Source organism: Heptranchias perlo, chromosome 3, assembly GCF_035084215.1.
Source record: "Heptranchias perlo isolate sHepPer1 chromosome 3, sHepPer1.hap1, whole genome shotgun sequence".
In the NCBI taxonomy this organism is placed as follows: Eukaryota; Metazoa; Chordata; class Chondrichthyes; order Hexanchiformes; family Hexanchidae; genus Heptranchias; species Heptranchias perlo.
The window spans coordinates 97,755,512-97,782,253 of NC_090327.1; the positions used below are offsets into that span (position 1 = coordinate 97,755,512).

General features: G+C 45.8%; 1 protein-coding gene across 5 annotated transcripts in view; it reads left to right on the forward strand.

Annotated features, from left to right (window-relative positions):
* The first annotated feature begins 2,420 nt into the window (after positions 1-2,420).
* The window catches only part of sugct (succinyl-CoA:glutarate-CoA transferase), a 449,184-nt gene continuing 424,862 nt past the window's right edge, over positions 2,421-26,742 (forward strand). For 2 of the 5 annotated variants that reach the window (XR_010961805.1, XR_010961804.1), the window contains exons 1-3: positions 2,423-2,580; positions 17,155-17,200; positions 17,298-17,371. Coding sequence is in view for 3 of the 5 variants with exons in the window: in XM_067981040.1 (XP_067837141.1) it covers positions 2,523-2,580; positions 17,155-17,200; positions 17,298-17,371 (178 nt within the window). In the remaining 2 variants the exon portion in view is untranslated. Of the gene's footprint in view, positions 2,581-17,154; positions 17,201-17,297; positions 17,372-26,742 lie in introns of all 5 variants that reach the window. The other 3 variants (XM_067981040.1, XM_067981026.1, XM_067981035.1) reach the window with 3 other exon arrangements.

Sequence of the window (26,742 nt, forward strand, 5' to 3'; positions counted from 1 at the left end):
TAGTGAGAGGGTCCCTGCCCCCCCCCCCCCAGTGAGAGGGTCCCTGCCCCCCCCCCCCCCAGTGAGAGGGTCCCTGCCCCCCCCCCCCCCCAGTGAGAGGGTCCCTGCCCCCCCCCCCCCCCCCCCCAGTGAGAGGGTCCCTGCCCCCCCCCCCCCCCCCCCCCCCCCCAGTGAGAGGGTCCCTGCCCCCCCCCCCCCCCCAGTGAGAGGGTCCCGGCCCCCCCCCCCCCCCCCAGTGAGAGGGTCCCTGCCCCCCCCCCCAGTGAGAGGGTCCCTGCCCCCCCCCCAGTGAGAGGGTCCCTGCCCCCCCCCCCCCCCCAGTGAGAGGGTCCCTGCCCCCCCCCCCCCCAGTGAGAGGGTCCCTGCCCCCCCCCCCCCCAGTGAGAGGGTCCCTGCCCCCCCCCCCCCCCAGTGAGAGGGTCCCTGCCCCCCCCCCCCCCCAGTGAGAGGGTCCCTGCCCCCCCCCCCCCCAGTGAGAGGGTCCCTGCCCCCCCCCCCCCCCAGTGAGAGGGTCCCTGCCCCCCCCCCCCCCAGTGAGAGGGTCCCTGCCCCCCCCCGCAGTGAGAGGGTCCCTGCCCCCCCCCCCCCCCCCCCCCCCCAGTGAGAGGGTCCCTGCCCCCCCCCCCCCAGTGAGAGGGTCCCTGCCCCCCCCCCCCCCCCCCCCCCCCCAGTGAGAGGGTCCCCCCCCCCCCCCAGTGAGAGGGTCCCTGCCCCCCCCCCCCCCCCCCCCCCCCAAGTGAGAGGGTCCCTGCCCCCCCCCCCCCCCCCAGTGAGAGGGTCCCTGCCCCCCCCCCAGTGAGAGGGTCCCTGCCCCCCCCCCCAGTGAGAGGGTCCCTGCCCCCCCCCCCAGTGAGAGGGTCCCTGCCCCCCCCCCCAGTGAGAGGGTCCCTGCCCCCCCCCCCAGTGAGAGGGTCCCTGCCCCCCCCCCCCCCCAGTGAGAGGGTCCCTGCCCTCCCCCCAGTGAGAGGGTCCCTGCCCCCCCCCCCCCCAGTGAGAGGGTTCCGTCTCCCCCCCCCCCCCCCAGTGAGAGGTTTCCGTCCCCCCCCCCCCAGTGGAGGGTCCCTGCCCCCCCCCCCAGTGGAGGGTCCCTGCCCCCCCCCCCCCAGTGAGAGGGTCCCTGCCCCCCCCCCCCCCCCCCCCAGTGAGAGGGTCCCTGCCCCCCCCAGTGAGAGGGCCCCTGCCCCCCCCCCCCCAGTGAGAGGGTCCCTGCCCCCCCCCCCCCCCAGTGAGAGGGCCCCTGCCCCCGCCCCCCCCCCCCCCAGTGAGAGGGTCCCTGCCCCCCCCCCCCCCCCAGTGAGAGGTTTCCGTCCCCCCCCCAGTGGAGGGTCCCCCCCCCCCCCCCCAGTGAGAGGGTCCCTGCCCCCCCCCCCCCCCCCCCCAGTGAGAGGGTCCCTGCCCCCCCCCCCCCCCCAGTGAGAGGGTCCCTGCCCCCCCCCCCCAGTGAGAGGGTCCCTGCCCCCCCCCCCAGTGAGAGGGTCCCTGCCCCCCCCCCCCCCAGTGAGAGGGTCCCTGCCCCCCCCCCCCAGTGAGAGGGTCCCTGCCCCCCCCCCCCCAGTGAGAGGGTCCCTGCCCCCCCCCCCCAGTGAGAGGGTCCCTGCCCCCCCCCCCAGTGAGAGGGTCCCTGCCCCCCCCCCCCAGTGAGAGGGTCCCTGCCCCCCCCCCAGTGAGAGGGTCCCTGCCCCCCCCCCCCAGTGAGAGGGTCCCTGCCCCCCCCCCAGTGAGAGGGTCCCTGCCCCCCCCCCCCCAGTGAGAGGGTCCCTGCCCCCCCCCCCAGTGAGAGGGTCCCTGCCCCCCCCCCCCAGTGAGAGGGTCCCTGCCCCCCCCCCCCAGTGAGAGGGTCCCTGCCCCCCCCCCCAGTGAGAGGGTCCCTGCCCCCCCCCCCCCCAGTGAGAGGGTCCCTGCCCCCCCCCCCCAGTGAGAGGGTCCCTGCCCCCCCCCCCCCAGTGAGAGGGTCCCTGCCCCCCCCCCCCCAGTGAGAGGGTCCCTGCCCCCCCCCCCCAGTGAGAGGGTCCCTGCCCCCCCCCCCAGTGAGAGGGTCCCTGCCCCCCCCCCCCCAGTGAGAGGGTCCCTGCCCCCCCCCCCCCCCCCCCCGCGGTAAGAGGGCACACCCCGCTCTCCCCCCCCCCCCCCCCCCCGCGGTAAGAGGGCACACCCCGCTCCCCCCCCCGCGTAAGAGGGCACTCCCCGCTCCCTCCCCCCCCCCCCCACGGTAAGAGGGCACACCCCGCTCCCCCCCCCCCCCCCCCCCCCGCGGTAACAGGGCACACCCCGCTCCCCCCCCCCCACGGTGGCTGAGACCAGGTATTTGAGGCTACAAACGGTATGCCTCTTGTGTAGCACTGTCTGTCAAGGAGAGGAGGGTCCACGTGACTACAGTCATCCGCTGTTGCCGATTTCCTACCTTTCAGATTCCATTGACTGATGTTAATCATTTACCCCTGGATCCACCATTCTGGATCTTTTGAAGGCTGAGGATTGGTTTGGGAGAAAACAAAATACCATGCGCCGATATCTCAACTTCTATGCATTGCTATTGGGTGGATAAAGGAAAAGGGATTGAAGAGTCTGGTTACAGATTGGGTAAATGTAATTAGAATTATTTGCTCATGGAGTGTAAAGGCTGACACTGACTGGTTGGGCTGAAAGGCTTGTTTCTGTGTTGTAATTTCTATATATCCATGTATTTCTCTATGTCTAACCATCCCCACCATTCATTAAACCAGGTCTTGTGTCAGTGCCGAGGTTTAGCTGCTTGGAAGAATATGCTTGGTCTGAGCATTGAAATTCACCACCAAGATGGAACAATCTTGGGATGATGCCACAAGTGGACCTGACTTCCACTCCTGCCTCTGTGGCTCACATCATGTATCATATCTGTTTGGAGCCCCTTGTTCATAGTGTATGTGGACTTGCATAGCAACCCATGTCATCCTTTGCTCAGTTGTAGCACACTCACCTCTGACTCAAAAGGTTGTGGGTCCAAGTCCCACTTCATAGACTTGAGCACATAATCTAGGCTGACACTTCAGTACAGTACTGAGGGAGTGCTGCACTGTTGGAGGTGCTGTCTTTCGAATGAGACATTAAATGAGGCCCGTCTGCCCTCTCGGGTGGCTGTAAAAGATCCCATGGTGCCATTTGAAAAAGAGCAGAGGAGTTCTCCCGCTGGTCCTGGCCAATATTTATCCCTCAACCAACATCATTTAAAAAAAAAACCCCAGATTATTGGGTCATTATCTCATTGCTGCTTGTGGGACCTTGCTGAGCGCAGATTGACTGCCACATTTCCCTGCATTACAACAGTGACGACACTTCAAAAAGTACTTCATTGAATAAAGCGCTTTAGGACATCCTGAGGTCGCGAAAGGCACTATATAAATGCAAGTTCTTTCTTTTAACTCATGGTTTTCCACTTATGCAATGGCTAAGTGATTTTAGTGCTCTTCATAACAGCTTTTGAAACATTCTTTTAAATAAATAGAAGGAGCACCTACCTTGTATCAGTGCACATTACCACTGAGGAATGTTCCATTTGTGTATAGTCATTGCACAGCTCATGCAGATGAAGCCAGTGAGATCATGGGTAGTGATTTCAGTGCGGCTGTTGAACAGTATATTTTTGACTTTTGAGGTCTGAGGGGTCTAAGGTCATGTTTTCATATGTTTGAGGGTTTTGAGTTCTTCTAAGTTTAATGTTTGCCCTTTTAAAGAAAATTTGTATAAAGATTAACCCTAACAGAATGATACCTAGACTTGTGATCATCAGATAGTCCTGTGAAGTGTTGTGACACTGTTTCTTTGGATACTGTTCTACAAAATAACATCACAACTTCAACAACCCAGACTCAGTTAGTGCTCAGAGTTCTAGCATAAGAGAATACTGGTTCACTGGTCAGTGAGTTGGTAACTGGAGGGCATCAACTTAAGATCAGTGTCTAAAGAATGAAGGGAGAGGTTAGGAGAAATGCTTTTTATGTGGAGGGCTGTTAGGACATGGAATTCCCTCCCTGAAGCAGAATCCACCAAAAAAAAGGGAATGGATAATAATTTGAAAGGGTACGGGGGGAAGGGAGAGGGAATGGGACTTAAGTGGATTGCTCTTTCAGAGAGCCAGATAGGCCAAATGACCTCATTCTGTGCTGTAAAATTCTACACTGTGAACTTGCACTTTTACCGCCTGGTGATAAAAATGTATATTCAGCCCCTATGTCTCAAGAGCAGGCGGGTCTCCTCTCCACCTCTGAGACGGTACCAGTCTAAAACGCAGCCTGTACAGCTGCTTGTATGAAGAAAGGGACAACTGATAATCTCACTTTGTTGTCATAATCGGACCTCACTCATTCTCCAGGTGCTGTTCTAACAACAATTGGAGATTGAACTGATGGAGCTGGAATCTTTTACCACCTGACATTCATTGCTAGCTGCTGATGCAGTCAGGGCAACCTTGTAAGATGATTGAACTGGCCTCTCCAAATGTGCAATATCTCCCTCTCCCATACTAACATAAAGCACGGCAAAAAGGGGACTAGAAGAGAAATGAAGTTTGCAGCCCTTCCACCATCTTTACCTGACTCTCCGCCATCCAGTTCACCAGGCTCTGATGTGACCTCTCGTTCTGGCTGTGGCTCAGTGCTTTTGTTCTGGCGTTCCTGAAAAACCACTTCCTGAAGGACCGAGACATTTCTGAACCACTCAGACACTTTACTGATTACAGCAGACTAAAGTCAGACTATGTAAACATTTTTATAAAGCATAATCTACTGAGGGTTTAAAGCCAGTTCAGCCTCTTGAACAAAGGGCCGCATTAAACTAAATTGTCGGTACTTGTGGGATGAAATTAATGTTTTTTTCCTTTCCATTTTTGTTGGCTGTCAGCATTTCAATGTAGTTCTTTCACCAGCATGGCTCAGTGATTGTGTCATTCTTGTCTCTGAGTCAGAAGGTTGTGGGTTCAAGCCCCACTCTCAGACTTAATCAACACTGACAATTTAATGCAGTACTGAAGGAGTGCCATCTTTTGGATGAGATGTTAAAATCTGCCCTCTCAGGTGGACATAAAAATCCCATGTCACTATTTGAAGAAGGATAGTGACTATACTTCAAAAGTTCTTCATTTGGATGTGGAGTGCCTTGGGAGATACTACGGTGCTATATAAATGCAAGTTTGTTCTTTCACGTCTTTGAATCAGAAAGTTGTAATTTCATGCCCCACTCCAGCACATAATCTATTCTTCAGCGTGGTGCTGAGGGAGTGCTGCACTGTTGGAGGTGCTGGCTTTCGGATGAGATGCTAAACTGAGGCTCTGTTTACCTGCTCGGGTGAATGGAAAAGATCTCATGGTATTCGAAGTGCAGGGAGTTCTCAGACGTATGATAATTAATGATAATCATTGTAAGTGGGGATTTTTAAAAATATAGTTAACAGTTGTATTGCTAAGACCGCTACATGGACAGGTGTCAATACAATTTAAAAGACTGAGAATAATTGTCTGCTAATCAACTAAGGTGCTAGCTGACCATACACTTATAAGGAAAGAAAGAACTTGCATTTATATAGCCTCTTTCATGACCTCAGGACATCCCAAAGTGCTTCACAGCCAGTGAAGTAGTTTTTGAAGTGTAATCATTATTGTAATGTAGGAAACGCTGCAGCCAATTAGCGCACAGCAAGGTCCCACAAACCATATGGTCTGGAATAAGTCAGTCCAAAGCCAGTCTTTAGTGATAATCTCGTGTACAGGGCTGAAAGGGAGCAAAAACCTTCCAGATAATTTCACAGAACTTGTGTTTGCTGGGCAAAGATTAAAAACTGGAGAATGTTGAATGTACCAAATGAAAGACTGGAGTACATCTCTGACAGCACACTTGGGGTTATAATAATGATCTTTTTGATAATGTGATCCTCGGCGACTTGCAGCAAATTGTATTCAAGCAATGATGTTAGGACATAAAAGCCAACGCATTCCAGATAAAGAAGGGACAGGTGGAGACATTTAAAAGTTCAAGAGATTTTACACCAAGTTCATCACCTCTGCATGAATTCTATTGCCGTTATGTTGTTCCTTTTAAAGCAAAATAAGGTGGCACATCACAGTTGGGTTCTAATGCCTTATGCCGGTAAGATATAAATTTGCAGTCTTCCTCACAGCGAATTCCTGACCTTGCTTGTGCTGAAATTAATAAGCCTCAAGCAAATCCAGATATTGGAAGAGCCCCCCCCCCCCCCTACCTGTAATACCAGTAGTGGATAAGTGTAACAGATCTGTGTCTAACTCCTTCAAAACAAAATCTGAATAAATCTCCGATTGAGAACAGAATGAAACATTGTAGGGCCAGGTGTAGACTGAGCTGATGAAATACTCCACAGGGCATGCTGCAGGGGGCTGGTGGGGTGTGATGGACAGCAGGTCAGGATTGACCAGTGGAGATGAGCGAATATTCTGGAGTTTTGCTTGATTACATTTGGAGGTTAAGAGGCAATGATGCAGAATGTTGCCTCAGGAGATTCAATTAATGGAATAGGGTTCAGGTAGGGTAGATTTATATGGCTGGGGGAAAGAGTAGGCTGGAGGACCTGAATGCCTTTCTCTCATTCTATGCTGTATTGTGAGGTGGGGGGAATAGACTGTCACCACCCCCCACCCCCAGACTGCGCTTGGACATTTGTTAATGGCTGGTTCTAAACCAGTAAGACTAAATTAAATTAAATCTAAGTAGGTGATGGTGCACAGCTTAATAGGTGGAGAAAATAAAAATCACCAGGATTTCTTCTTGGTTATGATTAATCCTTCTGATTTTGAGGTTAAACACTGTTAAACAAAATAATTGCCATGCACAAGATGAAGTCCAAAATCAGTAGTGAGGCTGATTGACCCAGGAACAGTAACATCGGCCTACGCCAATTCTGGTGTGTCAAAAGCAGATGCTTTCGCTGTTTGGTGCAGAGAACGCCTCATGAAGTACTTTTGAACTGCAGTCACTGTTGTAATGTAGGCAAACATGGCAGCCAGTTTGTGCACAGTAAGGCCCCACAAGCAGCATTGAGATAAATGACCTGTTTATCTGTTTTTCGTGTTGTTGGTTGAGGAATAAATGTTGACCAGGACACTGAGAATTCCACTGCTCTTCTTTGAATAGTGTCATGGGATCTTTTACATGCACCTGAGAGGGCAGACAGGGCCTCGGCTTAATGTCTTATCTGAAACCTGCACAAGGATCTGTGGTAACAAATGGTGTTACAAAGGAAGTGCCCTGTGACATCTAGTGGAAGGCCCACTCAAGCATCTACTTTTTTATTGAGAAAGAACTTGCATTTATATAACGCCTTTCACAACCTCAGGACATCCCAAAACGCTTTACAGCCAATGAAATACTTTTGAAGTGTAGTCACTGTTGTAATGTAGGAAAACGCAGTAGCAAATGCGCGCACAGCAAGGTCCCTCAACTGTTGGCCAGGATAACTCCCCTGGTCTTTGAATAGTGCCATGGGATCTAAGAGGGCAGACCAGGTCTCGGTTTAATGTCTCATTCGAAAGTCTGCACCTCCAACGGTGCAGCACTCCCTCAGTACTGCACTGGAGTGTCAGAATAGATTATGTGCTCAAATCTTTGGAGTGCGACTTGAACCCACGAACTGCCGATGCAAAGGCAAGAGTGCTATCATAAGATTATTACTGGTAAATACCGAGGGTTTATTTTCACAGCAAATAGACAGAGGTAATAAAAGCTAAATAAAACATATGCAGAAATAACCCATTTTACACTAATCTCTTTTCAAGTTGCCTAAAATAGTTCAAATATAAGTGGGAGTTACATTGTAAATTAAAATCACCCTGTGTGACCTCTCCGAGATCACTGACGTGCTCTTGAGCAATTGACATACTCTTCAGAGTTTTCTGCCTTTGACACTTACTCAGTGCATATCTTCCTGGTGGCCCAGAATGGTACAGAATGGAGCTTCCATTAACTAGTTCTCCCGTGGATAGTTTGGAGGCCAATTTTACTGTAGTTAATGCCTCCATTAGGAAACTGGCAGACTGCATCCACCGACTTATCACAGGAACGGTACTCTCAGCATCTTTCAATCCTCTGTGTTTGCATGGCAGGAATCTAAGAAACCCTCTTTGGAGCAGCAGAGTATGACTATCTCCCATTATCAAGTTCTTTTCAAAAGTTGAACCCCCTTTTGTACAGTCTTCTGGAGAGTCCAAAGATCAGGAACCGGGCAACCATTTCTTGCCTCGGATCCATCCTACAGATTTATTAATCAGTTCAGTGCAAAAATAGCAAAGGCTTTGAAATACAGGCTCTGAGAGCAGGAGTGGATTAATGCATGGGGTCAGTGGCCAGGGGTCCCAGCCAAATATGGGCCCCCCAGTAAAACTCACCATAATACATTTTACTACACGTTTGTGTTTTAATGGATTGGAAGGGGGGAGGGAATTTTGTGGTGGGTGCGTAGCAGCCCTGAATGTTCTTGGTGCCCAGCTGTGTCTGCGAGTGTTAGTTGCTAAATTGGAATTAATCCTAGCTGCCTTTTGTTAATTCCTACACTAGAAATATTAAGTTTACCTTGAAACAGTTTACGACAGGGGATGAGCCAGATCTCCATCTTGTTCCTCTGCACCTCACCCTACCCCAGTTAACTTTTTTCTGCAGCCTAAAGTAGAATCTCCCAGCCCATACTTGGCTGATTTTTCTTATGTTTTTCAAGTGTAAAGAATATTTGGAAGCACCTTCCCCCTTGTGGGCAAAAGTCAGATTTCTCTCAGTAGGGATTTGAAATCATTTCGATTCAAAGGGTAATAAAATTTATGCCCGCCACTTCATACAAATGAGTATAGTTAGGTCATCTGGTAATGGATTTTCTCATAAAAGGAAGAGTCAGCTGCGTAATGTGATCTCAACTGGATGCTTTTTCCAGGAGGCGGCCCTTCTCTGATGTGTCTCTATCCTGTTATAGAGCATTGGTTGGATTATGCCAATACTTGACTTGCTTGGGCTTTCTGCGTTGAAAGGACTGTGGTGCATACCTTGAGCGTCCATAGCTTCAAAAAGAGAGTTGCCAAATGGGTAGTAGACTGTTTCTTCCATTGTTATCGTCTGGGTATAAGATAACCATCGGTCATTATATCCATTCTATGGAATGCCATTGGTCATCCTCAAAAGGTCAGCGTTTAGGGCTTCTTCAGTACTTTTTTGCGGAGCAACCCTCATACCTTTACCAGGTAATACTGCTATTGTCATCTCACAACAACTTACATGCAAGTGTTATAAAACATCTACCTTGCTTCCCTGCTGTTCAAAGAACAAACATGGCAGGAATAAAGCTTTATAATAGCAAGTAACAGAAAGGAGGTGTGGAGGGAGGTTCTTCACCAAAATCATGAAGACTAGAGTTAGAGAAGAAAAATGAGCCAAAAGAGTCAACTTTCTCTTTGGCAGATCTTGCCATTGAGCCACTAGGGTGAAGGAAAGGTGGATTCACAATAGAGAGGCAACGGTAGTTGACGCTACTTTTTAATAGTTGTGTTTAGCAGCTCTAGTCATGGACTTGCAGAGGTTATAAGCAGTTAATAAGTTAGCCAGGGATCCTTCAGACTGATGGAGATAGCAGTTTAGTAGGCATAATTTTTAAATGAGCCAGAACATCTTAAATGATTGAATGATGGTGCATTTTGAGATCTGATGATTGAGGAACAGTTGAGGTACAAAACCTATGTCTGTTTGATGTTTAGATACCAAGGGACAATTACCTATGCTAGTAAATACACCTACCTCAATTTGTCACTAGACCTTCCTGATCATATGATTAGATGGTATCAGCCTGCATCATTGCTCAGCCACCTGATGTACACAAAAGGACCAGTAGAGTATAAGCAGCAAAGAGCTGGCAATACTTCCAGCTCCTTAAATAATTCCACCAGCTACCACAATCATATGATAAAATGGCTTCAATAAGTGAAATTTGATGAGATGAGTGGAGGGGAATAAACAACACGGGTTGTGGTAGAGAAAATCAACTGAGGATATTAATTAATCCATAAATGTGGCAAACCACAAAACAACTGTTCCCATACAAAGAATTCAATTGGAAGCTACTGATAAATATCCCTCTGAACATTAGTCCTGTGGTCAACAGTGTAAATAGTCTATTAGGCTAATTGGGACTGATTAAAGATAAAAGTTAATCCTTAATCAGAGAAAATTTATCACAGCCAGATTTAGTGGTTGTCACTTTACTGGCCTTATTATCTGGTGCAGGCCAGCACTCAATATGGAGCTACATTCTCTGCCATAATACAAGCATAATACCATCAAATTATCATATGATCAGGAAGCTCATTTGATGAGTTGAGGCATGATCCTTAGGTATCTCACGAGTGTAAGGATGAGCTCCTTAATGGGAAATTGAAGCATTTTTAGGAATAATTGTTCTGTGCAGTTTTGGGTTGTTCAGTTTGGATTGGAATTCTGTTATTGACCTGAAGGACTTCCCTTACCAGATTGATGGTTGGTGGGATCATGCAAATCCCAATCCCACAAGAACATCCCAAGCACCGCCACTCCCTCCCCCAAAGGAAGGGGTGGGGGCATCTCTGATAAAGAGTAATGGCCGGCTTGTCCAAACTAAATTCAGTATCGGTGATTTCAGATCATAATTGTCAACTTTGGGTTGATAATGCATTTAATAGTCCAGGTTGCCCACTGAAAACCTCCAGCACTCGTCAATGTCCTTCTAATTATTGGACCCCTTTTTCTTCATGCTGGCAGATCCTCATTATCCACGGAGTGCTCTGATGGCTCAATTAATGTTCCTTTTCAGAATGATAGTTACTCGAATTTGGGGCAATTACCATGGCTGCAAGGGTGTCCTCCACCTCATTTATCCATTTTGCAAAAATTACTGGTTCCTTTAGCTGGTCTATGAACTTGCTAAGAGATGACGTAGAAGGAATCAGCTTCTGCTGTAGGCTGTATGAAATGGCAGTTCCTTTTGTTCCTTCACCAGCCCTCTCCATTTTTCCCTTTTCCCCTCCCACTCCGCCTGCACTGTTTGGTCCTCCTAATATTAAATGTTTTGAGACGTATCCCTGCTATAAAAATACAAATTGTTGTTGTAGCCGCCTTAGCTAATACTTCAGAATAGATTGGGGTCATTATCTGCAATGAATCAAGGTGACTGTATAAATATTTAGATCCGTGACCAGCTAAAAATATGAAAATGCAAATTTACTATTGCAGACTGCTTAGAGGTTGAAGCCATACTCACTGCTTCAGTTCTGTGTACAGCGTATTAATAGATTAGCCACCCTGTCAAAAGTGTGCAATTACCAAAGATATGATTCCACTCTCCAGAGTCCACTTTAGTGTTATATAAAACAACATACCACAGTTTCCTGTACATCTGGTTTCTCATCAGGAATGAATAATTTTTATATTCTTTGATCTTTAGACATTACAGAGACAGCACTTAACTGCTTCATGATGGAGCAAAATGAAAACAGCATTATATTTTTATGACTGAGGGAATCTTAACCATCCATATCCATTTTATAAGGCAAACCAGTCAAACAGAATTTATTTTGACTCTTTCCCTTAATTTGCCTTATTTTTTTAAATAGTGAAGTGATCACCCATTGAAGGAACTGGTTTGAATGGATTGTTGAGCACAACATGTGGGTAACTCCTCCAATGCAAAGTTCTCATTCAGTTGAGATCCATTAAATTTGTATCCGAAAGTATCACTTAATTTATTTGTACAACAACCAAAATAATTGATCCCCTGAAATTATCACACTGTTGACAGTTTAGAGGTCATCTTTCATATAAGATCCTTTTGATGCTGTGATACGGCAGTGGGGCATTGGCCATGTGACTTCTCGCTTCCTGGACATCTTTTGAGGTGCCTTCACTTCCCTAACCCTGTTGCTGCAACAGGTACTTACATCTGCTATTTAATAGCGTCAAGTAATTGCACAATTGCAGATGAAATATATTGAATCCAAAAAGACCATTATAGTTCAAGGTCCAAAAAATATTACATACCATTGTGTCGTTCATACCCCTCAATGGCCTTACTCTTCAAATCGTGCTCCCTCTTCAGATTCCCTTCACTGCCCACCGCCCAAGCCCATTCACCACTCTCTATAAAGTAAATCTAAACTCTCCGTTCTCCTTTTCTCAGCTTGGGGCAGTGCCTTCTTGTACAGTTTGTGACTATATCAAACATGTTATCGGGGTTCAATTTGTCTCTACGTGTAGGATTTTAAATACTTCAATTAAGATCTCTCAACCTTTTCTTAAGTATAAATATTCCTATTTTTCAAATTCTTAATTGTGCCACGTAAACATCTCTGCAATTACTGAGGTAAATCTGAGAATATTTAGTGGAATGAATTCTGCACCACCTCACCATCTTAAAATGGGTATATCCCTTGTATGTCCTTGGCATTAGTTGGCTCAGCACTGGTAAGAGTAGAGCTCAGTCAGTCGTGTCTGATAATGATTACAGGACATCATTATTAACACTCCTGGGAAACCCTTGACTGAGTAACTCTGAGCAACATTGACAGAAAATCGATGGGATGCTATATCCTGGAACTAGTGATGAACTGTCCTCTGAGACAGCACTTTGTACTAGTTGTGATCAATACAGATTGGGCTTCAATCTCAGTACTAACATAGTAGTCCATGTCCTTGGTAGGACTGATGAGGTGGATTCCAGCATGTGGAACATAGGATCAGGAGTGGGCCATTCAGCCCCTCAAGCCCATTCTGCCATTCAATTAGATCATGGCTGATCTGTATCTTAACTCCATCTACCTGCCTTGGTTCTGTCACCCTTAATATCCTTGCCTAACAAAAATCTGTATCTCAGTTTTGAATTTTTCAATTGACCTAACCGTAACAACTTTTTGGGGAGAGAGTTCCAGACTTCTTCTACTCCTTGTGTAAAGAAGTGGTTCCTGACATCACCCTTGAACGGCCTAGCTAATTTTACGGTTATGCCCCCTTGTTCTGCCACCAGAGGAAATAGTTTCTTTCTATCTACCCTATCAATTCCTTTAATCATCTTAAACACCTCAATTAGATCACCCCTTAATCTTCTATACTGAAGGGACTACAAGCCTAGTCTATGCAATCTGTCTTCATAATTTAACCCTTTTAGCCCTAATATCATTCTGCTGCACCCCCTCCAAGGCCAATATATCCTTCCTGAGGTGCAGTGCCCAGAACTGAACAAATTACTCTGAATGGCATCGAACCAGAGCTTTATATAACTGTAACATAACTTCCACCCCTTTGTATTCCAGCCCTCTTCAGATAAAGGCCAACATTCCATTAGCCTTTTAAATTATTTTTTGTATCTGTCCACCAGCTTTTAGTGATTTCTGTACTTGGACCTCTAAATCTCTCTGCTCATCCACAGTTCCTAGCTTCTCGCTGTTTAGAAAATACTCTGATCTATCTTTCTTTGGTCCAAAATGGATGACTTCACACTTCCCCCACATTGAACTCAATCTGCCACAGTTTTGCCACTCACTTAATCTGCCAATGTCCTGTTGCAACGTTCTGCTCCCATCTACACTATTAACTGCGCCACCTAACTTGGTGTCATCAGCAAACTTGGATATACGGCTTTCTATTCCTTCATCTAAGTCATTTATAAATATAGTGAAAAGCTTAGGCCCCAGTCCAGCTCCCTGGGGGACACCACTAGTCACATCCTGCCAATTTGAATACATACCAATTATCCCTACTCTCTGTTTCCTATCTTCTAACCTATTCCCTACCCATATCTGTAGGTTGCCTCCAATTCCATGCGCTCTCATTTTTGTCAACAGTCTCTTATGTGGAACCTTATCGAATGCCTTCTGGAAGTCCATATAAATAACATCCATAGACACTCCCTTATCTACCATGTTAGTTACCTCCTCAAAAAATTCAACTAGGTTTGTTAGACATGACTTACCCCATCATAAATTCATGTTGGCTCTCTCTGGAGTAAGGCTCTCTTTGGACCAGGAGTCCAATATTGGCTGTTCCTCTTCAGAATCTTGGAATGTTTGCTAACTTCTCTTTCCATTGTCCTTGATTTCAGGGAGAAAGAATATGAGGGCTGAAGTTGAGAACTTCTTTATCAGCAGGCCTACCCCATTCCTGGCAACGATGGTGTTGAGTTTTTCCACAATTAATGTTTTTATTGTAGAGCTAGACAGGTTGTTTTCTGCCTTTAATCCCATAGAATGCAATCCTGTTTGCTTGCTCCCCTGGCAACTCTTTTTTCCCACCATTAAAAATGGACCTGAAGGAGCCTGTATATTTGTTTGATTTCCCTGATGCTGAAGTCCCCTACATAAATTATTTTGCCCAGTCATTTCACCCAATAATCTCTTCAAAATTGATGGTGGGGTGGGGGGGGGCGGGGGGCGGGGGTGGTGGCATGGGGGCCATGAATAGGTTGTCTTGTGAAATCTGTGAACAAATATAGGAGTGTTAACTAATCCAGGGGTCCAAAAGACAATCCAGTTGGGCTATGCTTTCCATTTAATCAGAATGCCTAAATTGCAGGAGATTTGTTCAGTTGGGTCACCTAAATTGCTGACATGATCAGACATTGTATCCAGAGAGCTTCATGTGGTATTGTATGGCCGTGCAAACAGAGAATGTCTCACCAGACCCGTCTGTATTCCTCCACCAGATAAGATGATGGATGGTCTTGTCCTGGATTGCAGTCTATTGAAATATTCTTGAATAGCATTCAAAAAGGTTACGTGCCACAAGTCAGTCAGGAAGTTTCTTGTAGGCGCAGTTGGTTTTCGTAGATCTCAGAGATTCGTTCTTCTCCATGACTATTTACCAGCACAGGAAGTTCTTGCAGCATAAAGCTCCATGCAAAATAAGGCAGTGTCATTATAAGGTTCTTCCCTTCGGCCTCCCCGGTCTTTGTCAAGTACTTTTCTGTGATTGCAATTTTCTTAAGGCTGATGCCTGCACATCTATTGCTGTTTAGATGAAAGGACTACTGAGGTTCCATTTTGAGATACCACAAAAATTGTTGCACAGCTCTTCATGTTTCAGTCGGTGCTTTCTAGTAAATCTTGTAGATCCAGCAATTCTCTCTGGTGGATTGGTTAGTTGTTGAAAGGGAGTGGTTATTATCTGTAGGAAACTCTCAACCAGTAAAGCTCATACTGGTAAGCAGAACTCTTGGTGAACATGTCAATCATTTAATCCAAACTTTGTACGAGATTACATTGGTCTAGGAGCATCTCCAATAATTCCTAGTCTTGAAACCATGTTCAGTGTTAGTGCATACCATAGATGATGTGGTTTTCCATTTTCCTGTTGACTTTGCCATAGGATAGTAGACTCATTTTTAAAAATTCATTCTTGTGATATGGGCATCGCTAGCAAGGCCAGCATTTATTGCCCATTCCTAGTTGCCCTTGAAAAGGTGGTGGTGGTGACTCTTCGTCCCGAACCACTGCAGTCCTTGTGCAAAAGGTACTCCCACAACGTTGTTAGGTAGGGAATTCCAGGATTTTGACCCAGCGATGATGACGGAACAGTGAGATATATCCAAATTGAGATGGTGTGAGACTTGGAGGAGAATCTGGAGCTGATGTTGTCCCCATGCACCTACTGCCCTTGTCCTTCTAGGTGGTGGATTTGGGAGGTGCTGTTGAAGAAGCCTTGGCGAGTTGCTGCAGTGCATCCTGTAGATAGTGCACACTGCAGGCAATTTCCTGCTTTATAACAGCAGAAAACCATCTACACCAGTGTAGAATCTAACATTTTCTGGAATAAAATTGAAATTGAAATAAAATTGAAAAACGTTTCTTTGAACCCATTCATGTATGAAAATTTAACATTTTTTTATGGAGAACCATTTTGTCGACAGCCAAGGCTTTGTTGAGGTGAGTTCATGATTTCAGGCCAGCCAGCCAGCCAATCAACCAAACAAACATACTGCATCTGCTACGAGTATAGGATTGTTCTGAGACTACGCCTGAGGCTTTGTCCCAAAGGTGCTTGAGTTGCATCATATTCAAGGAATTATTATCCCCCCAGTATTCATCGTACTATATATGCTTTAGCAGATCCCATTGTGGGGATGGATAAACAGCCCTATATACACGGATAGAATTAAAACTAGTCATAAGACTAGACAGTTGTGTGGTCAAAATGGGAGGCTTGAATGCATCTGTCCTGTGAGTCACAGGCATGTAAGTATAATGTTTCCTACTTTCTGCAGCCTGGTTGTTATCAAATCACTTGGGCCAATCTTAAGAGGCAACCTAGGGTCACATCAGCATAGTTCACCACCTAATAGAAGATGAATTGGATTTGTCAGCAGGAGAGTTAGAAATTCAGCAGATCTTTGTCAGAATGGGTGACGCATTTGAGTCCAAAGGGCCATCCTCTTCCTCTGGTGGGTATGACTGATTTAGACTCCTGAGATATGGAGCCTGACTAACAAATGAGAGAAATTCTTATTTTCTATATTGTAGATCTTCATTCTTTGAAATCCTGATCCATGCAACAAACCCCAACCTGAAAGGTAGATACATTGCAAAACTCTATCATGTTATCATCATTAGTTAGGTTTCTTCTTGGGAAAATAACCATCATTTGTATAGTATGGGAGAAGGGACAATCACACGGGCACTGTCATAATGCTGCAGTTTCTAAAGTTCTTGTGAGTTTCCCCCATGCACCTTGCACCTGAGTTATGGAGCAGGTGCTTTCATTTCAAGGTAGGTGGTCTACAGCTTCACCATCCAGATACACAGCAGTCGTGCCAAAACTGAATAAAAATTCAGATGAGCCCTATAATATTTACAAAGCTACACAGTAGTAGGTGCTAGATAAAGGAAAATGACAATCTATAATTGCATTGTGTTTCTCTAAGGAAAACACCATCCTGTACTGGTGCTATCAGTGATATAGATAGGTCTTGCTGCTACAGCTCTCCATTGTCATAGTTTTGCTTCACCAGTCAAAGGTGACTGTCTATAACTTAGAGTGTGGCCCTTTTGTATTAAGCCAGTATTATGTTACTTGTGTAACTTCTCCCATGTGGTTTAAAGTTGAACATGTGACTCCATGACGCCAAGAGTTCTAACACTTTTGTGTTTTGGTTTTCAGGAAATGTAAAGCCGCTGGAAGGAGTTAAAATCATAGATCTCACAAGGTATGTTCAAGTTCAGAAATACAGAAGAAAACTGTTGTCGGGTGAGAATTTAACAAAACAAATGTAATCGACTGTTTCCATTCTCCATTCCAAACAGGGTGTTAGCAGGACCCTTTGCTACAATGATCTTGGGAGACCTGGGTGCAGAAATCATCAAAGTAGAAAGACCAGGTAATAGACTGCTTGAACTTGAATAAAGCACATTAGTAGAGAAAATCAGTGTGATGGTGTCCCAGCCTAATATAAGATATGCAATTTGAGAACCTTCCACTCACTCACCTGACGAAGGAGATAATCTCCGAAAGCTTGTGATTTTAAAATAATACTGTTGGACTATAACCTGGTGTTGTAAGATTCCTTACATTTGTCCACCCCAGTCCATCACCGGCATCTCCACATCATCACTTCTTTTGTAACACCATTTGTTACCACAGATCCTCGTTCAGGTTTCACCTTCAGCAAACACATTTTTCAGGGTTTTTTTTAAATCCCCTTCCCTTTAACTATTTAAGGTAACATAACTTTATTATCTCTGCCGTAACCTTTGTCAGGTCCCCCTGCTCCTACCTGAATTGTTACATTCTCATGATTCTTTGATGTTACCTTACAATGAGGCAGCTGTGATCTCGACGTATCATCAAGTGATGTGATGTCCTGGCCAACTGCTTTGGGGTAACTTCACTAGTTTTTGGGATAATATTTAGTCACTCCGCTGCCAAGGATTGAGCATGGTTTGTAAATAGTGATGACACCGACCTTTAATATTTAACCTTTCATACAGTTTTGCCCCAAATCTTATCCCCTCCTCTTTTGAAGGTACAGACCATAGAACCATATAAGTTTACAGCACAAAAGGAGGCCATTTGGCCCAACGTGTTTGCAGCCTCTTTGCTAGGGCAATCCAAAACTAATCCCGCTGTTCTGCTCTTCCCCTATAGCCCTGTGTCTTCTGCTTCAAATGTTTATCCATTTTTCCCTTAAAAGATACAATGGTCTCTGTCTCAACTGTTCCCTGTTGGCAATGCTTTCCATGTTTCAACAACCCTCTGAGTAAAGAAATTTCTCCTAACTGCTCTTCTTGCTTTCTTAGTGACAACTTTAAACTGATGATTCCTTGTCACTGATTCTCTGAGGAAATAGTCTTTCCCTATTCACTCAGTCAAAATCCTTCATAGTTTTAAAAAAAACTCAATTAAATCTTTTCTTAGCCATCTCTGCTTTGGGCAAAATAGTCTCAATACTGCTGCGGTTCAGTTCCGTTGGTGATCTATGTCCTCAGGTACCTTGTCCAAATTGTCATTCTTCATTTGTGAGCCTACACTGTGTATGTCAGCAGGCAATTCAACTGTGGAGGGCATCACTGCTGAACCCAGTGTCATTCTCACCCTATATGAACACGTGCATGCTTTCCAATAGGAGTCATTGAATAACAATCAAGATCCCTGGCTGATGTTTCCCCCCCTTCAATCCAGGGACACTGAAACCAATTGCAGCATCCTACTAAGATCAGCTCACTGGGCACAGACCAAGAATCAAACTTAGGGCTTCTGACCTGTATGGCTCAGTTAGACACTGGCTTTACTAGCTGAACCATCAGGCAACTGCAACATAATTTTTGTAGAGAGAATTTTCAGACTATCGTTTTACTTCCTACTTAAAACAGTTTGAAAAATAACAGTTCAGACAGTGAAGAAACTCGTTAAAGCTCCCATCGTTACAGTACATTTCCTAGTTTTGTTTTAGCATCGCACTAAATGATTACCATACCTGAAGTAAAAACACAAATTTAGACTCTCGTTAGGGATGGATTACATTACCTTTGGTTAGCCCATCATTTTCCAACAGTTGAAACCCTTTATGCTGCCAGGGCTTTGTCACATTCCAGTTGGGTTTTATTACCTTCACTGGAGCAAGCAAGAAGTGTTTGCACAATGTCTGCCCCTGCTGGAGCAACAACTCTATGAGGAGCAGGAAGAGCGAGAGATGTGAGTGCAGAGGAAGATATTATTTGGGAGAAGGTCCCATCCAGATTGAAAGACTGTACTGTGCCAAGGAAGATTTATTTATTTGGCATTATTGGTGTTCAGAGGTTGAGTTCTTAAAGCTGTAGAGGTAGACTTTCCTCTTCAATGCTGGGTCATAGGAGCTTGGCTCAGTGGTAGCACTCTCACCTCTGAGACAAAAGGTTGTGGGTTCAAGCCTCACTCCAGAGACTTGAGCGCATAATCTATGCTGATATTACAGTGCAGTACTGAGGGAGTGCTGCACCATCAGAGGTGCTGTCTTTCGGATGGCACGTTAAACTGTGAGGCCCTGTCTGCCCTCACAGGCGGTGGTAAAGGAGCAGGGGAATTTTCCTGGCCAACATTTATGCTTCAATCAACATTACTAAAACAGTTTAACATCATTTATCTCATTGCTGTGTGTGGGACCGTGCTGTGTGAAAATTGGTTGTGTGTGTGTGTGTGTGCCAACAAAACGACAGAGTACACTTCAAAAGTAATTCCTTGGCTGTGTGGTGCTTTAGGACATCTTGAAGATGTGAAAGGTGCTATATAGATACAAGTTCTTTCTTTTTTTGTTGGTCAGGCAGAAGCCAGAATTTTCCATTGATTTTGGGATAAGGGCTTCTGATCTACCAATATCTAATAGTCTGCTGAAGAGAAAAATCTGCCACCTAATTCGCCTCTCACTGTATCAAGTGACACCGACGTAGCATTGTTGCACCTTTGGGGTAGTTTTTAGTGCCTTTCTGTAGGTTTCATTGTTTTTTAGCCAACTGCTCAGATTACTGTAGTTTTTCTACTGGTAGCTGCACCTACTTTGCAGGGGACTTGCCCTCTGCCTACAATCAGCCCTTCGATCATAGGGTGGGCATTCCTTTGGGAATTCCACTTGTCCTAGGGAGCTGGAGTACGAGGAGGAGTTCTGCAGGCATGAACAGAGGCAGGTGCATCTGCATAGGTGAAGGGTTCGATAGACTGGCTGCTACCCAAGGAGGCGGGTGTACGGACAACACCAGTTGGATATGTCTGAGGAGCTGTGTTATTTTCCTTCTTAGCTTCACCAGGGAGGCATTCTTGGAACTGTGCTGTCTCCTGCAGTGAGATTGCCAAACCTTCTCTATGACTGGAATGACTGTCCATGGCATTAAGTCACCACTGCCTTGAATTTCTTTGGCTCTGGCTCTTGGTGCCATCTGTTAGTTCAGCCAGTCTGCCATACACCACTGCACTCATCAGGTCACTGATGAATTACTCAACAGGGTGGAAGACTTCATTGCTTTTCTTTAGGATAGTCCTGTCCAGACAGTTCCCCAGCTTGGTGAATCCAGACAGAACATATTCACAGACACTGGAGCCCAAGACCTCTAACATCAGGTGCAACAATCCGAGAGAATCTATGGCTAAGCCCTCTGTTAAGGGAGAGCTGAGCTGCAGATGCCCTTGGAGGTGCCACATGCTCTTCACTTTTTAACAGTTACTGGGTTCCCTAGAGTGCAGGGCTTCCTTTATAGAACCCATGTTGCCATACAGGCTCCGTCACCAATGCAGTGACATTTAGGAATAGGAGGAGGTTCCATTCCATCAGAGCTACATCATGCAGGTAGATAACAGGTACCCAGGAAGCTGCCACAGTGCAGTTATTCTACACAGTTTACAGCCCACCATTATTTTATGGCATTTCTGCTCTAAATGGATAGATCTTGGGCAACCAGGGCTATTCTTTCGAATCAAAGCTATACTATTGCAGAATCCACAATTTGCAGCAGAAAGAAAATATAATGAGATACTCCGCTCCATAAGGATACAAATGGAGCATACAGTTGGCTAGCTGAAACACAAATTCCACTGTCTGGATAGATCTTGGAGCGTCTGCCGTGCAACCCCGAAAAGCAATCCTGTGTTATGTTGTCAACGAACTGCACACCAAACCCAAATGCAAATGACATATGATCCTGTACTTCCCCTCAAACCCATTCATCTGCTAAAAAAAAAAATATGGCCCAGGACAAATAAACTGTCTGCACAAAGTCCAAATCCAATTCCAGTCAATTATTAGTGCAGTAGTACTTGTATTTTTGGTGTCTCTTACCCGAGTGCTTCCTCTTTGTGATTGTGCATGGTGAATGTATTCTAGGTGCTACCCTTGTGGGAGAAGGAAGTGAGGTGGCTGGTTACTGGCTTTTCCAGAATGATTCTTGGGATGATTCTGTACCTCCTTCTACAGGGTCATAAGATGTCACTGTAACTGATGCCGCCACAGCTACTGTGATGGCTGCCTGGGTCTGTCAGCTTTCTGGCTCAGTGTCGGTCATTTGAATGGCGTAGCTGGGAGGAATGCATGGAGGGTCACTCTGAGACACAGTTCCCTCATTTGTGACTACTCATGCCACACCCTTACTGCTGGGCACTCCCTCAACATCTGCAGGGAAGTAGACTATGGGGTTGCAATGAGGTTGTTGACATCACAATCCTGCCCAGACAATTCCCCAGCTTGGTGAAACCAACGCACAGATTCACAGACATTGGAGCCCAAGGTCTCTATAACATCAGTCACGACAGAATCCTTGGCTGGACTTAGGACCTCTGTTAACGGAGGGCTCCACTGCAAATGCCCTTGGAGGTGCCACATGCTCCAAGGTGGTCAGTGGTTCTGTGATGCGGCCAATCAGCTTTGCATAGGTAGTGGACTCCTCTGCACTAGCCATCGCACATTGCAGGGTGCTTCCCACACGCTCAAAGAAATCAATGAATTGGTGGTGTTCAGAAAGCAGCATTCTTTCATACACAGGTCCTGAATGGCAAAGTGTGGTATTCGACAGCTGTGGGTGGCTTTGAGTTGGTCGTCTGGCCAACTTCATCCTGCTACCTGCACTTGATCCACTGCAGTCATGCTGTATGTTCCACCTTTGCACCCTGCTCCAATTCCAGCTCTAACCTTAAATCTCACTCCCCCGAGTGGATACTTCTGGGCTGGTGCTTGCTACAGGTGGAGTCAGTGTGTAGTGAGGTGGAAGCTTCTTTATCCTCAGACCTTGCAAGGTTGTGCTCCTCAGCCTTACCTGTGGAAATACAATAGAAAGAAGCAACCCTTTTTCACTTCACCTCCCTGGACTTTATTGCCAGGGCTTTATCTGAAAAGGACCAGTCCCTCAACTTCCCTGGGCTCTTGAAGTCTCCACTGAATTGCACACAAAAGCAGCTCTTTTGTGGTCACCGGACATCCCATTCCTCTGGCTCCTATGCTCCCAGCGCATGGACTAATCAATGATGAGAGTGCTGCATAATTATATGGGACAGCGGAAAACGCTGGGAGATCCTTCCCGTGTACCCGTGACACAAGTCGTGCTTACGCACTTCTGGTTTCATTGCCACTGCACTGCAAGTGGAAAATCTCCTCTCAGATTTTTATTCCTGTGCTTCTGTCATAATTTCACATTACATATTGCATTCTGCTGCCAACTAACTTTTGGTATTTATGTTTGATTATGATTGTGTAAATGCAAAGTAAAAATAATCTAAGTAGGTAATTTTGAGTACTTGCCACATAAATGTATCCCAGCCAACATAGAATCATAGAATGGTTACAGCACAGAAGGAGGCCATTTGGCCTGTTGAGTCCGTGCCGGATCTCTGCAAGAGCAGTCCAGCTAGTCCCACTTCCCTGCCCTATCCCCGTAGCCATGCAAATTTTTTCCCTTCAAGTACTTATCCAATTCCCTTTTGAAAGCCATGATTGAATCTGCTTCCACTACCCCCTCGGACAGTACATTCCAGATCACAAACACACGCTGCGTTAAAAAAAAAAGTTTTTTCTCATGTCTCCTTTGGTTCTTTTGCCAATCACCTTAAATCTTTGTCCTCTGGTTCTTGACCCCTCCGCTATTGGGATCAGTTTCTCTCTATCTACTCTGTCCCGATCTTTCATGATTTTGAATACCTCTATCAAATCTTCTCTCAACCTTTTCTGTTCCAAGGAGAACAACCCCAGCTTCTCCAGTCTATGCACGTAACTGAAATCCCTCATCCCTGGAATCATTCTAGTAAATCTCTTCTGCACCCTCTCTAAGGCCTTCACAGCCTTCCTGAAGTGTGGTGCTCAGAATTGGACACAATACTCCAGTTGTGGCCGAACCAATGTTTTATAAAGGTTCATCATAACCTCCTTGCTTTTGTACTCTATGCCTCTATTTATCGTTCACCTGACGAAGGAGGAAGCCTCCGAAAGCTTGTGAATTTAAAATAAAATTGCTGGACTATAACTTGGTGTTGTAAAATTGTTTACAATCTATTTATAAAGCCCAGGATCCCGTATGCTTTCTTAACTGCTTTCTTAACCTGCCCTACCACTTTCAACAATTTGAGCACATAGAACAGATCTCTCTGTTCCTGTACCCCTTTTAGAATTGTACCCTTTAGTTTTTATTGCCTCTCCTCGTTCTTCCTACCGAAATGTATCGCGTCACATTTTTCTGCGTTGAATTTCATCTGCCAGGTGTCCGCCATTCCACCAGCCTGTCTATGTCCTCTTGAAGTCTATCACTATCCCCCTCACTTTCTTTACTACCCTTCCAAGTTTTGTGTCATATGCAGATTTTGAAATTATGCCCTGTACACCCAAGTCCAAGTCATTAATATATATCAAAAAAAGAATGGGGAACACCACTGTATACCTCCCTCCAGTCCGAAAAACAACTGTTCACCACTATGCTCTGTTTCCTAATACTTAGGCAATTTCTTATCCATGCTGTCACAGCCCCCTTTATTCCATGGGCTTCAACTTTGATGATAAGCCTATTATGCGGCACTTTATCAAACGCCTTTTGGAAGTCCATATACACCACATTACCTGCATTGCTCTCATCGACCCTCTCTGTTACCTCATCAAAAAACTCAATCAAGTTGGTTTAACACGATTTGCCATTAACAAATCCATGCTGGCTTTCCTTTGTTAATCCACACTTGTCCAAGTGACTGTTAATTTTGTCTCAGATGATTGTTTCTAAAATTTTCCCCACTGCTGAGGTTAAACTGACTGGCCTATAGTTGTTGGATTTATCCTTACACCCTTTTTTGAACAAAGGTGTAACATTTGCAATTCTCCAGTCCTCTGGCATCACCACCGTATCTAAAGATGATTGGAAGATTATGGCCAGTACCTCCACAATTTCCACCCTTGCTTCTCTCAGTAACCTAGGATGCATCTCATCTGGACTGGGTGACTTATCTACTTTTAAGTACAGCTAGCCTTTCTAGTACCTCTTTATCAATTTTTAGCCCCATCCAGTATCTCAACTACCTTTTCACTTACTGTGACTTTGGCAGCATCTTTTTCCTTGGCAAAGACAGATGCAAAGTACTCATTTAGTACGTCAGCCATGCCCTCTGCCTCCATGCATAGATCTCCTTTTTGGTCCCTAATTGGTCCCACCCTTCCTCTTACTACCCATTTACTGTTTTCATGCCTATCGAAGACTTTTGGATTCCCTTTTATGTTAGCCGCCAGTCTGTTCTCATACTCTCTCTTTGCCCTTCTTATTTCTTTTTTGTCTCCCCTCTGAACTTTCTGTGTTCAGCCTGGTTCTCACTTGTATTATCAACATGACATTTGTCATACGCCCCTTTTTTCTGCTTCATCTTACTCTCTACCTTTTTTGTCATCCAGGGGAGCTCTGGTTTTAGTTACCTTACCTTTCTCCCTCATGGGAATGCGCCTAGACTGTACCCGAACCATCTCCTCTTTAAAGGCCGCCCATTGTTCAATTGCAGTTTTGCCTGCCAATCTTGGATTCCAATTTACCCGGGCCAGATCCGTTCTCATCCCACTGAAGTTGGCCCTCCTCCAGTTGAATATTTTTACTTTAGAGTGGTCCATGACCTTTTCCATAGCTGATCTAAACCTTATGATACTATGATTGCTGTTCCCTAAATGTTCCCCCACTAACACTTGCTCCACTTGGCCCGCCTCATTTCCCAGAACCAGATTCAGTGATGCCTCCTTCCTCTTTGGACCGGAAACGTACTATCAAGAAAGTTCTCCTGAACACACTTCAAAAATCCCTCCCCCTCTTTGCCCCTTATTCTATTCCTATTCCAGTCTATATTAGGATAGTTGAAGTCCCCCATTATCACTACTCCATGATTCTTGCACATCTCTCTAATTTCCATGCAAATTTGCTCCTCTATATCCTTCCCATTAGTTGGTGGCCTATAGACTACCCCAGTAGTGTAAAGGCACCTCTGTTGTTTCTTACCTCTAACCAAATAGATTCTATCCTTGACCTCTCCAGGGCGTCCTCTCTCTCCAGCACTGCAATATTCTCCTTAATCAATACTGCCAACCTCCACTCCTTTCTGTCCTTCATGTTGATTGACATTGCCTCCATAGTGAGCTGGATTACAGCCAGCCTGTGGTACTCTCTGGCCTGTGTTTTGTGAAATGCTCTAAGTCAGTGGGCTAGGTCTCATGAATAAAATCTCTCAGCAGCTCATACAGTCCAGCTAAGGATAAAGGTCTGGAGAAGAAAAAGTCTTTTCTCCTTTGTTTCCGTGTGTTTTTTCTGTATATTCCTTTCCCATTCCTGTATGCCCTCCCTCCCTTCCCCACTTTTATGTGTATACCTTTTTCTCTCTCTCCTCTTCTGCATATCCCTTCCTTCCTCCCACACTCCCACATGTTTATCCCTTGCTCTCCTACTCCTCCGTGTGTGCTTTTCTCTTTCCTCTCTCTTCTTTTTCCCTCCCCCCTTCCCTGTTCCTCCTTTCGTCCCCCACTACTGTCCATGCATTTCTCCCTAGCTCTGCTCTATTCCTGTGTGTGTGTCTTTCTCTCTCTCTCTCTCTCTCTGCCCCCAGCATTGTCTTTCTTTGCCTCTCTCTCACTTTTGAAAATTCTTCTCCAGACCTTTACCCTTAGCTGGACTGTGTGAGCTACTGTGAGATTTTATTCATGAGACCCAGTCCACTGACTTAGAGCATTTCACAAAACACAGGCCAGAGAGTACCACAGGCTGGCTGTAATCCAGCTCACTATGGAGGCAATGTCAATCAACATGAAGGACAGAAAGGAGTGGAGGTTGGCAGTATTGATTAAGGAGAATATTGCAGTGCTGGAGAGAGAAGATGCCCTGGAGAGGTCAAGGATAGAATCTATTTGGTTAGAGGTAAGAAACAACAGAGGTGCCATTACACTACTGGGGGTAGTCTATAGGCCACCAACTAATGGGAAGGATATAGAGGAGCAAATTTGCATGGAAATTAGAGAGATGTGCAAGAATCATGGAGTAGTGATAATGGGGGACTTCAACTATCCTAATGTAGACTGGAATAGGAATAGAATAAGGGGCAAAGAGGGGGTGGAATTTTTGAAGTGTGTTCAGGAGAACTTTCTTGGCCAGGCAGGATGCAGACATACATCCTGCGTGTGTCTGTCTCTCTCCCTCCCCCACTACTGTGGGTGTGCTCTCTTGTTCGCTCTCCTGCATGTGTGTGTCTGTCTCCTTCACTCCGGTGTGCATCTCTCCCTTTTTCCTCCACTTT